This window comes from Natrix helvetica, assembly GCF_964273705.1.
Source record: "Natrix helvetica genome assembly, chromosome: 1".
NCBI lineage: Eukaryota > Metazoa > Chordata > Lepidosauria > Squamata > Natricidae > Natrix > Natrix helvetica.
In genome coordinates, this window is record NC_138548.1 from 133,849,757 (window position 1) to 133,866,630 (window position 16,874).

The window sequence follows — 16,874 nt, forward strand, 5'->3', positions numbered from 1 at the left end:
AAGGCAGAAACTACCATTGAATTATTGAAACAATGGTTATAGAAATACCAGTAATGGTGAAATTTTTCGAAGTTTCAATACACATTTCTCAATTATAACAATGAGAGGAGGACAGAGAAGAGAATGTTTGGTTTATCTGAAAATACTTGTGATTAAATTGTTTTTCATCTTCCCATTTCTATAGAAATGCAAGCTATCATATTATTTAAATATATATATATTTGTTGTGGCATCTATCCATAGGTTTTTCTTTAACAACCAAGTTAACCATTCACAAATAAAAACTGCTGAAAATAATTAACAAGCAATTACAATCCCATATTCCCTAACTGAAGAACAATGAGAGTAGCTTCTGAATAAATATGCCGGGCAACTGCAAAATGTTACCTGCAGTCCTTTTTTCATAGATGTGTGATACAGGTTATTTATACTATCAGTATCAGGGTAGACAATCACTGTAGCGCAAAGGACATATCTGACATGAAGCCAGAGTCACTGACATGCTTAGTTGTAAATATATTCATAAACTAGCAGTATTTAAGAACAGCAGAGATGGATTTCTCTCCCCCAGCAATCCTACTACTTATCTGAGGCAGGGAAATAGCTTTTCCACTACTAAAATACTCAAGAGTTACCAATTAGGGATTTATGACCTAATAATTCTTTCTGTAAGAATTTTTTTTTCAGTTTCATGATTAAGATAAGCAGATACAGAAATGCCAAGTTGTCCAGAAATGAGAATGATATAAAGACATGGTTTACACTGAAAATGAGAAGTTCTTAGTAACAACTTCCTCCACTGATCCTCAATTCGCAAATATTTGCTCTATTGGTTTTCTGCCTGCTATTTGTTTACTAGTTCTTTTCCCGGGGGTTGACTGAAGGCAGGTAAGAAAAATATGCCCCACCCATGAAGTGTGTGTTGGAGATCAGCTACTGAGGAAAAGGCAAGAAAATTGCCATTTGTCTCCTCCCTCAAAAGTAATCCAGGCAGAAATAATTTCTCTAGGATAAATTGACTGCTGGCAGTGCCATCAAAGAGGCTATCCTCAGGAATATGAGAGAGTACATGGGTTTGTGGGTGAAGGATTTAGAGACCACTTCGTGGAAGTCAAAAGACCCAATCTAACCCATCCTATCAATGTTCAAGAGTGCCCCATTATATGGTATTAACACAAATCATATGGGCTTATACCACAGGAACTAAGCATAAGGGTTTCCGTTTTCACATAAAAGGACAGGTTCCAGTCTCCCCTTTGTCAGAAAAAGCAGAAACCAAACTCTGTCATTCTCATAAATCAGAGTGACAAAGATTTACAGCAAGGAGTGACCCTTTAGTAATTTAACAAAGTGTCCTTTCACTCTCCTACCTCAGAAGAAGTTGATCAGAGGAAAAATATGTTGTAGTTTCACTCAATTTAGAATACATAGATTGTGTTCCTTACCCTAATGTGATACAAGCTTCTCGCACTACCTGGGACCTCAAGTCTTTAGCAGATAATTTGAAGGCTCCATCAAGCAAGCGTAGATGTTGGAAGAAGGTATCATACTCAGCAGCTCCAGCCAATAATAAAGACCGGATTTTTTTCAGCTGTAGAATTTAGAAAGGAAAATTAACTATTTTATCAGTTATCATCTGCAGAGTACAGATATGTCAGTGTGACAAAATTATATTATTTGCATTTTCCATTTCAGTTAAGCCTCCAAACAGGGGACAGTAGTAAGCTAAAATCCAAGCATGTTAAAACCCTAACATACATATTTAAAACAACTTAAAAAAATAAAATTGAGTTCTAGGTTGATTTAAACAATTTTGAAGCACTCTTAAGGAGAAAGGCAAGTTCTTATAACATGAGGCCTACCATAGAGAAAGTGAACTTGTTCAAAGTTCCCTCGACAGCTCTGAAAACTAAGCATTCACAATTCTTGCTTAGTTTTTATTATTTTCAACAGGAAATAAGAATTTTCAGGATGTCTTGAACATAAGAAACTTCCAATTTGCAGAAATATACAGACACAGTAGGGATTATCCAATCTTCTACCCTATCACACAATGCAAAGTTCCATGCCAGGTAGGTTACATTACATAAACAGTTCATATAGAATCAAATGCTTACTGCAGCTACTCTCTGTTCCCAATCATGTTTATCATCTGACAGGATTTCTCTGATTTTGTTTATGGATTCTTCAAAGTCTCGGCTAGAATAAATCTGTAAAGAAAACATAAAAACTATTTTACTAAGCTAGAAGAATTCACTGAACTATAAGAAATTATCTCTGCCTCAGCACAAATCTTCTGTATACCCCCAAATATGTATTAGATGGTTAGGAGGATAGGATGCTAGGCCTGGCAAGAGTGTGCCAGAAACAGAGACAGAACCTCTCTGGTTCAGGTGATCCACCGGCTGTAGGCCGAAGTTAAGGGGCCTCTTGCACCTCAAAAATAATAAGACCGCCCCAAAAATAAGGCCAAGCGCTTATTTCGGGGGTCAAAAGAAAATAAGACCCCCGTCTTATTTTCGGGGAAACACAGTAGGAACTTCTTTTATTTACCAATGACAGGTTTTTAGTGTTTTTAATATTTTAAATGGTTTGGTTTTATACTTTTAAATATAATTTTATGTTTCTTTTGTTGTTCGATTGGGAACTGCCTAGTTGAATAGTGGGCGTCTCTATAAATGTTTTAAATAAATAAAGAAAATGTCCCCTTTTTACTGCAGCATCCTGTTTACCTTTCATATAGTCCAAAGGGAACTCCTCTAGTGCAGATGGAGATAGGATGGAATTACAAAGAAAAGAAGGGATCCAAGAAAAACAACTCTCCATTTGCTGCTTAGGGATGTCTCCACTAGATCAACTCAGTTTCCATTAACAAAAGAAACATACCTCAATGTTATATTCTGTGTATTTTATGCCTCTTGTGAAACGATACGATTACTGTTAAAATCATCCATTACTTAAGATGGTTTGAGATTTAAAGAGTATTCCTCATTATACAAGTTTCCTCATCATTTCATTCTGTTAATTTACCAAACTTCTCATGGCATGTTCTGCTTTACAGTCTCAAACTATTCTGCTGTCCCACTGGCAATATTGAAAAAGAAATGATTTGCCAATCCAATCAACTTTAGTATCTTGTCTTTGTCCTTCTTCGTGATGCAAGCAAAAGTTCCAAATAGTATCTTTCTAAAAAATGCATTCTACCTCCACCCTGATGTTCTAGTGTTTTATTTCTAACCACACTATGAACCATTTACCTGAACGGTTGGGACATCTTCAAAAGCTTTAATGAAATCCTCCTCATCAATGGCACCAGCTCCTTCTTTAGTTGCTAGAAAATGCAAGAGGGAGGCAATAATAACAGCGATAAAATAAATTTATATAAACTATATGTAAAATAGGTCTTATTGTAGTAAGAGTAAAGAAAAGAAATGGTGAAGCATGCAATGTCTTCAGGAAAAGACTTTCTTAACGAAAAGATTGAAACAATCACGAAAAGAGAATATTGTCTGAAAGTGATGAAATTTGTTTTTTCTAAAATGGCGAAGTTTAGAAAAGTTAATATATTTCTACAAATTATTTAATTATAAGTAAAGTATGTGTATTAATGTATTGATGTATATGTGTAGACATTGTATATACATTCATGTATAATTAATGTAAATGTGATATATTTGATTGGGCTATAAGAATGAATCAGGCAGTTTACGTTAGTTAGATTGGACTCCCTATTTTTGAAAGCTTTCTGAAAGTACTACTGTAAAGTACCACTAGTCCTCGACTTACAACACTTCGTTTAGTGACTGTTCAAAGATACAACAGCACTGAAAAAAGTGACTTATGACCATTTTTCACACAACCATTGCCGCATCCCCATGATCATGTGATCAAAATTTAGATGCTTAGCAACTGTCTCAAAATAAGTGCACCAAGGGAGTTGTTATGTTCTACTGTTCGAATCATGCATTAAAAAAATGGAAGGACGAAAAAAATAAAAAGATTGAAGGAAGTAATGTTTAGGTGTTTACAAGAGCTTGGCCTACCTGGAGTTTTTGCGACTAAAGCTACTGCTCCTACCCTTCGAGCAGTGCCCGTCCCACATTTTCGAGATAATGAGGGAGCCTTTGAAGAGGTTGAGGAACTGGCTGAGGATGGTCGGTTCCCATCCACCGAGTCATCATCATCAAAATGTTTATCTACAAAGCAAGCACAACATAAAATTCAGAGAATTACTTATAATTCTCATAATGCCCATTTTGAAGCATGTTTGCTCTGCAAATGTGAACAAAAGAAATTCATATATTACAGGAAGACACAACTTGTTATTCAGTTATATGAACATGGAGATATGTGCCTGCCTGTACCCTGTCACTTAAAACTAACCATACATTATTTTGCTTTTTAATGTCCATTGGAAGACAGGGGGCTTCAGAAGATAACTAAGTAAAAACCGATTTAACTCCATGTGTCTATTATAAATGTAATGTGTAACCACCTTTATGCCTTTGCTCCTTATGTACATTTCCAAATTAGTTTGGTAATTTTCCTTTTTCAAACAAAATAATTGTGGATTTCTATTAAGCATTTTAGTATTTCTGTGTTTTGATTTTTTTTTAAAAAAACCCATCTATTTGATTAATGGTTTATACTAATACTGAATATTACCATATTTTTCAGACTATAAGACACACCAAGATTTTGAAGATGTAAATTTTTTAAAAGTTTTTGCACACTGCAGGCCTCCCAAAACCTCTGCATGCCTTGTTTTTTGTGAAAAACGGGGCATGCACAGAGTTTGAGAGGCCTGCAAAGTGCTCCTGGGGGCTAGGGGAACTGAACAAAAAATGGCACCTTTTCATGAAAATGGGCCTTTTTTTGCAAAAAAACAAAACAAAACACAGGGCATGCATAGGTTTTGGGAGGCTTGTAGAATGCTCCTAAGAGCCGGGGGGGGGGGAGATGGGACGTGCAAAGAACTACCTGTTTTTCGCTCTTTTTTGCGCTTCCCAGCCCCCAGGAGCACTTTGCAGGCCTCCCAAAGCCTATCCACATCCATTTTTGCGAAGGGGCGGGGTTTCGGGAGGCCAAAAATGCTGTATTAGTACATAAGATGCACCCAGATTATCACCCTCTTTTTTGGCGGGGGGAAAGGTGCGTTTTATACTCGGAAAAATGTGGTACTTATCTGGATGTTCCTCTGTTAAGTAGTTGTTTATACTCAAGTGTGGGCCCTTTGTGGAATACTTTTATTCTGATGGCTAATGCTCATAATCTTATCACAACCTAGTTTGGAAGACTCCCCAGTGTCAAAAGCGTAAGGCTACAGGGTTCACAAAACTAATTTCCCAGTTCTTTGGAGTCTGACCACTGGGAATTAATGTCTGTGTGATATCTAACAAATGCATCAAATTTTAAAATTTATTGCTGATAGTGATACAATACCAAATGCCTTTGTTTAAGTCTGTTTCTACTCAACAACATATTCAACACACAACTCCCTTCTTACACAAGTGAAACATGTGGGAGATAGAGGCCTAGATTTAATACCACACCCTCTGATTTTTTTAAAGTGCCTCTGTGAACTATTAGTAATAAGAAGATCCATGCTCTTCATACTGTATTTCAATGCAAGTCATCAGCAATGAAATCACTGAACCATGCACTCATAAAAGGGTGCAGACTAACACCTCTAGAGCTTCAATAAAGCTATCTGCTCATCTTAGTCTAATTTTGTTATTGGCACTTGTGGAGAAGATGTATCTTCTTATCCTTAGGACCATGATAAATTTTTACACGCAAAAGGAAGCATTCAAATACTGTACAAACTAGGTCTTTATCAAAGCAAAAAGAGTTTTAATTTGAAGCTTTAATTAATTGAATTAATTAGTTCAAAATCTTGTTGCTGAGCAGATCAGAAGTAAAACAAATAACATAAACAGATGAACGGAAGATTGTTCTCTGTCTCATACACTCCTCAGGGGTGTGGCTTCCTATATTGAAGTGTTAACTAAAGAAAGTACAATTTTCAATAGTTTCTTTTGAGAAGCACATTTTGCTTTCCATAATGATTCAAAGAAAAAAAAAAAATCCTTGCAACAATACTCCAGGAAAACTCATTGCTCTTTAAAGATGAGATATAAACACCCAGAATTACACAGAGTTTAAAAAGACATTTAAATATCTGTTATTTTTTTAATCAATCTAAGTAACAGTTTGAATAACATTACATTTCCACACTTAATTTTCACTAACAATCTAAGCTATTCACTTCCAGACATCAGGTTTTTGAGAGCACATGTGCAGAGCAGAAAGAGAAACAAAGAGCAGGTTAAAAATCTGAACGTGGACTTCAGGAAATGGGAATCTAACAGTCAGATCTATACTATAAAGAATAAAATCCACTCCTTATGACAGCTGAGTGCTACATAATAGTTCACATAGAAGGATGCGGTTTGCAAGTCAAACAACACATTTGATAAAGCTATATCCAAACCTGCTTTGCCTTCCACTGGTTTTAATGGACTTTAAACCAGACAGTACACAATTCCCTACATTTAGCCATTATCCATCCATCACTGCTGTTCCTTCCGCTTCTACAAAGCTCATTTATGAATGACCGTCTAGCTTTACATAGATACATGCCTTGTTTAAAGAGGCCTTTGTCTGTCCCTATTAACAGTTAAACATTTTTTTAAAAAAATACATCTTTTTTTTTTATTCCTCACTGAAGGGAGAAAATTTCACATACACATGCACAGAGAGAGAGAGAGAGAGAGAGAGAGAGAGAGAGAGAGAGAGAGAGAATTGCTTACAGGAGCATATCCTTTTGCAAATAAGCTTCTTCAACATTCCTTCATATTTTCCATAGCGAGCTTAAAGGTAGCACTGTTTCACAGGCAGCTGCGGCTTCCAAGTCCAAGGCATAATCAATCCTTGCCCCCTGTGTTCATTAAGCATGCAGCTTCACACCCAGCGTTCGACAACCCAGGCTTGAGCACTGTTTAGAGGCTTGTGTTTGGAGAGTTGCAGCAGCCGATGCACCCTTCCCAAGCTTTTGAGTGGCAAAAATGGAAGGTTATTAAAGGAAGAGAATCTCTTCAGGAGCTGCTTTGACCAGCAAGAAAAAAAGAGCTGAAGTTCATCCCTCCGGGAAGTCTAAAGGGAGCATCCTAACAGCTTGTCATCATTTCTCCATGACAAATGCGTTTGCGTATATTTGTCATGATGTTGCTTTAAAAGTTCACTTCCTAACATCAGTCTACCAGGTATAAAATTACAAGAAACGAGAGGTGATGCCAGGAAGTCAGAAAAATGCATGGGGAGGAAGAGACAAAAATAATGCCCCACCCTCAGCTGTACAAATTCTCTACAAAAGTTGCAAAAATGCTTCTATAATACCAAACAAAGCTGTCACCTTCAGCATTCACAATTCTGTTCCTAAATCTGTTGCTCTTGATTAAACTCACAATTGTGTTTCATTCCTCCTTTCCTTTCAAGGAGAGCTTTTAAGGGATTGAAGTGTTTTTGTAGCTCTTCATTTAATTCATTTATTTAGCTTGTTATATCATCAACATCTTTTCCAGAGTACATTTTTAGAAGCAGCTAGATGGGCTATGTTCCCACGTTACAGATATCCTTGCTTAACCATCCTAATTGGGACCCGAATTTCTGATGCTAAACTATGCAGACATTAGGCAAAACATCAAGTGACTGTACTGGTTCAAAATGGCAGTTCTGGTAGTTACGGTAGCAGTCGTTAGGCCAGAATTTCATACTCCTGTCCTGCCATGTTCTCCCCTGCTTATACTCCTCTGCCTCGCTCCCCTTATCTCTGCTCTTTTGACCACGTACATTACACTGCCTACTCCCACCGTCCACTCCAACCTCACCTGACTTTCAGCGTGCAGGGTAGCCTAAAGGACAGAGATGTCCTCTCTAAGCAGTTTACAGAGTCAACATATTGCCCCGATAATTTGGGTCTTCATTTTACTGACCTCGGAAGGAGGGGGTGCTGAATCAACCTTGAGCCTTGTGAGATTCAAACTGACAAAATTGCAGTCAGCTGGCAGTCAGCAGGAGTAGACTGCAGTACTGTATTCTAACCACTGTGCCACCACAGTTATAATCTGGCTAATGTCATGCTGCCTGGATTTCTAATAAAGAGTTCATGACATCAGAATTCATTTTCGTGCTCTGAATTAATTACATGTTTTCCCTCTGTTCATTTCCCTCTTGTACTAATATAATCTAGGCCAATAAAAATGAACACATCTCTAGTCTAAAGGCAAGCACTTCTAAAGATTTCTAGGTTCCCATACAACTAAAAAGATCATGAAGTGGTAAATTAAATCTTTCATTATTTCAGCTGAAGGCAATTTACTTCTTGCCTTATTGCCAGATTTCAGTATTCACAAAATACTGTTGGCCCCCACCGTATTGCTTTTCCAAAAGACCAAAAACAGTTTTGTCAGCAGGCCTGGGGAGCATGAATGGAGAAGAAGCCAATCAAGCGGTTGATTTGATTGTGTTGTTGCTGGCTTGGGTGGGATGGGGTGGAGTTTTTATGTGATGAGTTTTTATGTGATGTTTTAAATGTTGTAAGATGCCTAGAGTTGTATGCATATATACAGTACTGTGTATGCATATATACTGTATATGAATATATGTACTCTGTGTGTGTGTGTGTGTGTGTGTGTGTATATATGTATATATATATATATGTATGTATATATATATATATATATATATATATATATATATATATATATATATATATATATATATATATATATATATATATATATATGTTGTATTTGTACTGATAAATAAACCTGCCTGCATGGTCTTCTGTGATGAAGCCGAAGGACAGAAAGAGGGAGTGTGACCTTCCTCCCATATTTAGGCATACCAGGGGTTGTAACACAAATATATATATATATATATATATATATATATATATATATATATATATATATATATATATATATATATATATATATATATATATATATATATATATATATATATATATATATATATATATATATATATATATATATATATATATATATATATATATATATATATATACACACACCATTTACCATATACCACACACACACACACATATAAATATGGTAAAGGTTCCCCTCACACATACAGTATGTGTTAAACGTTCCCGACTCTAGGGGGCAGTGCTCATCTTCGTTTCAAAGCCGAAGAGCCAGCACTGTCTGAAACATCTCCATGGTCATGTGGCCAGATGACTAAACGCCGAAGACGCACAGAGCGCTGTTACCTTTCCACCAAAGGGGTCCCTATTTTTCTACTTGCATTTTTACATGCTTTTGAACTGCTAGGTTGGCAGAAGCTGGGACAAGTAACAGGAGCTCACTCCATTATGTGGCACTAGGGATTCGAACCGCTGAACTTTCTGACTGCTGTGACTCAGGGGATGCGGTGGCTCAGTGACTAAGACACACTATATACATATACACACACACACACACACACACACACACACACATAAAGGGAAGGGGAGGAGAAAAGGATATTTAGTTTCATATTTCCCCCGTTTTTGTGCATCTGCCCATCATTTCTTCTTAAACCTCTTGCTTCTTTTAAAGCAAACAGAAGCAGAGCATCAATTCCTTCTTTCAGTGCTTCTCTATACTTTACTTTTAGTAACAGAGATAGAAAACAATTGTCATGGGGACAAAAGCAACGAAATGTTTGTTTAGGTTTCAATACTAGAGCTTAAAAACGAACTGTGTTAATCTGTGAAACAACTGTATGTATAACTAGATTTGAGAGAGCGCATTTATCCACAGCATTTATCACATTAAATTCAAGAAAAACTAAGGGCTACATAGGGATAAACCGAATCTCACAGAGGTGAAGTTGCCTGAGTCCCAACTGCAAGAGTAGATGCTTTCACTCATGTTGCTAAGGGAATGTCGCCCCATGTGCTGTGTTTATGTTCTCCCCGTGTGTATGAGACTCAAGGGAACCTAAGGGCAAGAAATTGTAAGGAAAACCAAATATACGTCTTCAGTTCTTAATACACCAAAAAGCTATTATAGCAGCATAAATGAGCTAATGGGCAAATGGGGTCAAAAGTTTGTGTCAAACCTTGTTATTCCGAATACCAGCGGGTGTCACTTGCCTGGTAGTTTCTACCACCTAACTTACAAAGGGTACTTTACTTGAAGTCCTTCCCCTAACTTTAATCTCTAAGAGAGATGGGATGTCCACAACCTGTACTGAAGAAGTAAAAAAGAATCTATAACACTACTTTCTATAATATTGAGGGGTGTAACTTGAGGATTCAATCCTTCTTTCTTCCTTGTCCCAAAGGTTTTTTTTCCCCAAGAGACAACTGGACTTCCTTGTTTTCCTTTGGTGACATTTTGCTTCTCATCCAAGAAGCTCCTTCAGCTCTGATTGGATGGTGGGGAATGGAAGGGTTTATATTCCTTGCAGAGAGCTGTTCATTTGCAACTTCAAAGGGAAAAAAAGGAAGTCCAGTTGCCTCTTGAAAAAGCACCTTTGGGACAACAATGACCTGGATGATTGGCAATTTCCATTTTTGGCAACATAGACCGAATGACTATAGACCCATTGCACTGACGTCTATAGTGATGAAGTGCTTTGAGAGACTGGTCCTACAACACCTCAGGTCTTGTCTTCCACCAAATTTTGATCAACACCAGTTTGCGTATAGAAGCAACAGGTCGACAGGGGACGCCATCACCACTGCTCTACATATTGCACTGAGCCACCTTGAGAAATCTGGGAATTATGTCAGAATGCTTTTTATAGACTATAGCTCGGCCTTTAACACCATCTTACCAGGCATTCTCATTGAACAGTTGACTAACCTGAATTTCCCTCCTCTCACTTGTGAATGGATCATAGACTTCCTGACGGATTGTCCACAAACAGTAAGGGTTGGGTCCTTTACAACTTCCACGCTGAAGCTCAGCACAGGCTCCCCTCAGGGCTGTGTGCTCAGCCCATACCTGTACTCGCTGTATACATATGACTGCATATCCTCTGATCCATCCAATATCATAATAAAGTTTGCAGACAACACAACAGTGCTGGGTCTCATAACTGGAGGGGACGAATCAGCATACAGGGAAGAAGTCCAGAAGGTATCCACATGGTGCTCAAGAAACAACTTACAACTAAATACTAGTAAGACAAAGGACATGGTGCTAGATTTCCGGAAGCACAGAGAGGAGCCTGCCCCATTGTATATCGAGGGAGGCTGTGTGGAGAGGGTTTGCTCTTTTAAATTCTTGGGAGTGCTTATTAGTCAAGATCTCACCTGGAAAAACAACACGTCTCTGGTGATTGGAAAGGCCCAACAGAGACTTCATTTCCTTAGAGTCCTGCAAAAAAATCAGGTGGAACAACGGCTGATGACCTCTTTCTATCAGTCCACCATAGAAAGTGTCCTCACATATTGCGTTACAGTATAGTATGCTGGTTTAACAGCTGCGGACAGGAAGGCACTACAGAGAGTGATCAATTCGGCACAAGAAACCATTGGTTGCCCTCTGACACCACTGGATGACATCGCCAGATCTCGCTGTTTTAGCAGAGTAAGAAAGATACTCAGAGATGATTCACATCCTGGTCAGTGTCTCTTTGCACTTCTACCATCAAGCAGAAGACATCAAAGTATAGCCAGCTGAACAAATAGGTTTAAAGATCCTTGGGCTGTCAGAATTTTAAATACAACCACAATCACTCCATGCACACGCTAGTTTTCTTTCTTTTTCTTATTTCTGCTATAATTTTGCACCAGTGAGGTTAAAACCAATTTTGTTGTATTTAAGTACAATGACAATAAAGATTATACTTATTTTCACAAAGACTGGACAAATTTGGTGCTTGTGGAGAGAGGGGTCTAAATTAAAGTGCAATGCTCCAGTCAGAACACAAGGTAGTGCTGCTGTTCCTCAAACTGCTGGTTACAACCAGGCTCAGGATCTTACAGAACTTACCAAAGAAAACTGATGATTTCAAAACTATAAATCTATATTCAGGAACATAATCCAAAATGTGTGTGTGAATTGTGCAGCATGTACTGTATACATGGAGACCCATATTCAAAGGTATAAGCACAGGTGGCAGAAAAAAGTATAAATTCTAACATAAACTCAGGAAAATAAGCCAAATACAGATTCTTAGCTAAAAGTAAATATACCTGTTTATGGGCAATATATAGCCTATTTGTTTCCATTCAGTTGGCAAGAGTGACTTTGTGCTAAATGAAGAGAACCAAGAGGAATCAAGTGGTACAAAGACTAATGCAATCTTCAGCTGTCCACAAGAAAACCAACACTTCCAGTGGAGAGGAAGAGAGAAAGAGAAGCTATAAAGCAAACACTGATACTAGCTAAATACTATAAATAGAATTCGATAATACTTGCCTCTTGCAAGAACAAACAACAGCATATTCTTTAGAACCATTTTTTTTTGCCTTTCATTATTGTTTAAAGCAGGGATCCCCAAACCCCAGACCGTGGTCAAGTGTCAGGCTACAACCCATCGGCAACTGGGCCACACAAGCAGTGGGAGAGCAGGTGAGCGCGCAAAGCTGTATTTGTGCAGGCAGCGCATGCGCAAAACCATCCCCTCCCGACACCGCTGATCCGCAGAGCCAGAAAGGTTGGGGATCGCTGGTTTAAAGGTTATATTTCAAAGCAATATGTGTATTACTCATTGATTCCTAATTTTGTTTTATTATTATTTTTTCTCCAGCTGTTTTTTGGCATTTAGCCAAATGAAATTGTATAGTGTTGAGATAGTACTTTGTTTTGCCCACTTTTCAATATCATTTGTACCTTAAAATTGTGCATCCACTGCTACTCAGTAGTGGACAAGTTATCTGTCAGAAGCAAAAATGTCCTGTCTCAAAGTATTTCAACCAAGTCTGCAGTGCCAAATTTGGGAACTCAAAGGACATGGTGAAGAGGAAACAGCTAGATTAGCCCAAATTCAATCTGGGTTTAAAACCACGATAGTAAAACCAGAGATTCAAGGAAGCAGACAAAGAATAGTCAAGAAGCATACCAAAGTGTAAGTTAACAACACAGAACAAGGCTGAGATTTAGCAAGCATCCAAGCAGTGAGTGATAGTAAATTCTACCTCATGCAGACCATTAAAAAAAACAATTATAGGAAAAGAAAAAGAAGCAAAACCTCCAGACATGTTGCTAGGAGAGATGGAACAGAGAGGGCTCCTGGGAATATTTTCCCCCACTCATCTTTTAAAAAGACATTAGTATCAAGCAAGAGAATAAGAAAGTGGAGATTAGCACTTCCGTTTTCATTTATCAGAGGCCAAGACTGGGAATACTATTGAATAATTGGACAGGCCATGATTAAGATTCATGACAAATCCCCCTTTAAAGAAGGCAGAGCTACATCTGTTTTTAATGTAGCTTGACACCTCTGCAAAAATGATGAGTTATTTACTGGATTAAAGGCAAGTAAACAAGTACAATAAAGAAAAACAAATGCACACAAAGAAACTGAGAACAAAAAAAAAATCCTAGGATGGAACTTGACTATAGTTTCTTTAGTTACTTTCTTCTTCTCTGAAAAATATTTTTTATAATAATTCAACTTTCTATGAATTGTGTTATTAGAATGTCAATTGATCTGATTTAAATTTTTATTTCCATATTATCAATTTTAATCATTTTTTCTGAGACACAATTAAAGCAAACAGAATAGAATAGAAGGAGCCAGGTTTTAACCACATATGAGCGGCCAGTAATTTGGGGTTTCCTCATACACTGAGAAAACAAGTACAATCTTGGGCAGAGTTATGAGGGAAGATGGCAAAGATCACTTCACTTACTGTTCCTGACACCGATGAGCAACATTGCTGTTTCTCTACTACGGCTAAACAGCAAAGAAACATCTACTTGGTTTACAGGGTGGGAAGAGGAGAAGAAAGGCTTTCAACCACACCACTCCAAGTGATGCTAATCAATGATTATGCTCCTGAGGTAAAAGAGACTAAGATACAAAGAAAGAGAATGGTTAATGGATATGCATGAGTGGAGAGGCTTGAGTGAGCAGAGAGATGGTGGGGAGGGGCAATCAATTTCCACAAGCAGCAGCCAACTACAGGTAGTTTTCAATTTACAACCACAATTAGGACAGGAATCTCAGTCACTGAGTGAAGCAGTCCTTAAGCAAATTGCCCAGGTGACTGCTTTGCTCAACCACTGTAATCCTGGCACTCCATGTTAGGGTTGTTAAGTGGAATCTGGGCTCATTAAATGGACAAAGCAGAAAGATCTGCCTGTCAAGTTCAGCTCCCCTCTTATTTGTGGAAGAATACTGTTCCAACAGGCTACAGGAATGGAGGATGGATCTTTGGGATCTGAGTTCCATTTCTCTACCTTGCCAAATGAGTTGATGAACTCCTTTGGCCAGGTAAGCAGTTTCTTTAGCCAGCCCTCAAAGATAAGAGGGAATCCCCACAGCAGGCAGCAGCAGCTTGCAACTTTTCCTGATGGCTTGCCCACTGACTTTCTGGGGAAGCTGGTGGAGAAGATTGCAAATGGTGATCACGTGTAAGTGGTTGCAAGTAATCTGTGATTGTGTGATTTTAGGGAGGGAGAGGGACGTGGCATAGTGTTTTACAATAGGTGGAAGTTTTTAATGGCCATAAAGCAACCTTATCAAGTGGGTCAAATGGTTATTATACAACCAGTCATAAGTTAAGAACTACCTGTGCTCTACCGTTTAAATCATACTAGCATGAGGAAGAACTCTACAGCTTCTGGAAAATGTTAAATAAACACTTGGCAAAGTTAAAATCCTCTCAATAGTTGTTTTCTACACTTAAAAACATATATGGAAATGAACTTTATTTTAGATGAAGACCAACACAATTTATTGCAAAATTATAGGTTGCCTAAGAATCTGTAAAAGTATTTCTCTGTTAGTAACATAACAACAAAAACTGCAGTCATATGCTACATTGCATCAAATTCATCACTGATACATCCAGAAGGTTAGCATTCTGGAGATGGGCACCATTAAGGTTGGTACCTGGGAATAAGCAATTTTCAGGTTATAGATAGCATTACATCAGGGATGTCAAACTTGATTTCATTGAGGGCCGCATCAGGGTTGTGTTTGACCTCAGGGGGCTGGGATGGGCGTGGCCAGGGTAGGTATGGCCAGCTCAATGTCACTTGTGTTGGGGGCACTCTGCCAGCGAAAATGGGCTCCCAAGTTCCATTTTCAGCTGCAACCCTCTGCCAGCAAAAGTGGAGGAGGGGAGGGGGGCACGGGCAGCCCTCACGAGTTCCATTTTCGGTGACAGAGACACCGTGAGCCAGTCCTTCACTGTTTCCAGGGTGGCCCCGCAGCCTACATCTAAACATCCAGCCCCTGGACCTTGAGTTTGACATCCTTTGTTCTTTCCAAGAGCATGAAGCAAATTCCTCGTCCCAACAAAAACCCCTTTTATTAATTTACTGTGAATTATTCACATCCAACGAAGTCTTTCAAGGGAGGATTTACACTCACAGACATTATCTGGCTTGGAGAGCTGCCAGGCCAATATCTTCAAACTTGGCAAGAAGTCTTGAACCAATTAAGCGAACTAATTGTGTCCTATTCCCCTTTCGATCCACTTTTATTTCCTCTGTGAGGGGCCATTCACCATCTACCACTGTTCTTTAGCTGTTCCCTTTGTCTGTCAACTCTGTACATGCGCACACTGGGAACAGGCTCCAGCTGTTCGTCTGCCTCACTGATGTCTGACTCCGAAGGCAGCTGATAACTTGCATATGCCCCTGGCCCCCTCTCTGCCTCCAACAAAGAGCCCTTATCAGAGCCTCCTCTGACTCCAGGACTGGCCCATGTTCCTCTCCAACCTCCTCACTGTCCGAATCTGCTGCCAGCTCTGCTGGGGCCACAACACTCCTGCATTATATAAACATATCTCAGCTTGCCAAATATCTGCTAATTCGGAAGGGTGAAAGGAAACAACCTTATACATATATATAACTATACAAAAAATACAACTTACGGATGTCTTTGCTCCATACTGGGCAATTAACTTCTGAGTTTGAGGCTTTAAACATAGTTGAGTGGTATTTGGAAGTACTCCTCCAAATCTAGCAATGAGCAGAATTAAGGATAAGGATCTGTAGACTTACAATTTACTGCTAAGACTGAGCATGATACTGATAAAACACTAAGATCTACATCTAAAGAGAAGCTAATGCTGTTCATGGAAATTTTTTAAACCTTATTCCCTGCAGCTTATAGCATGTTTAAAAAATACTGTATAAACGCTATCATTTGCATGCACAAAATGAGTAAAGGAAAGCAAACTACAACAACAATATTGTGTAATAGCCTTGCTCCTTTTATACCTGTGTTGTGATGTCACAGGGACATATGAAAGGCTGCAGAGTTTGCAGTGCAAAAAGGGTAGGGCAAAGGACCCAGAGGGAGTTGCATCATACAGCACAGAGGGATGGCTGATGTAGATCTGAAAATGCATGGACAGCCAAACATGTTAAGCAAACTCAGCCAATTATCTTCCTCTCTTTTTCTCCCTCTCCCTGTAAAATCACTGATGGGGGAAGGAAGGTTGAAAGAGGGAGTTGGTAGCTAAGCAACGGGTGAAGAGCCCTGGGAGAGAGAAGGGAGAGAAAGTGTGAAACTGAAAAGTTTGGACATTATTAGTTGTTCCCCTAATTTCTGTAAATAGATTGGTAGACAGTAAAATAAACAAATAAACAAACAAAAAACCCTAGGGCGTATCTATCTCTGGGAAGCAACTTCAAAAGCAGAGACACATTCTGCTGTCAAAGAACCTATGA

At 38.6% G+C, this 16,874-nt stretch overlaps 1 protein-coding gene across 6 annotated transcripts in view; it reads right to left on the reverse strand.

Annotated features, from left to right (window-relative positions):
- Positions 1-16,874, reverse strand: part of CLASP1 (cytoplasmic linker associated protein 1) — a 229,891-nt gene that overhangs the window by 109,151 nt on the left and 103,866 nt on the right. For all 6 annotated transcript variants that reach the window (XM_081934018.1, XM_081934019.1, XM_081934017.1 and 3 more), the window contains 4 exons: positions 4,044-4,196; positions 3,258-3,331; positions 2,118-2,210; positions 1,446-1,591 (listed from right to left, as the gene is read on the reverse strand). In XM_081934018.1, the coding sequence (XP_081790144.1) occupies positions 1,446-1,591; positions 2,118-2,210; positions 3,258-3,331; positions 4,044-4,196 (466 nt within the window). The remainder of the gene's footprint in view (positions 1-1,445; positions 1,592-2,117; positions 2,211-3,257; positions 3,332-4,043; positions 4,197-16,874) is intronic.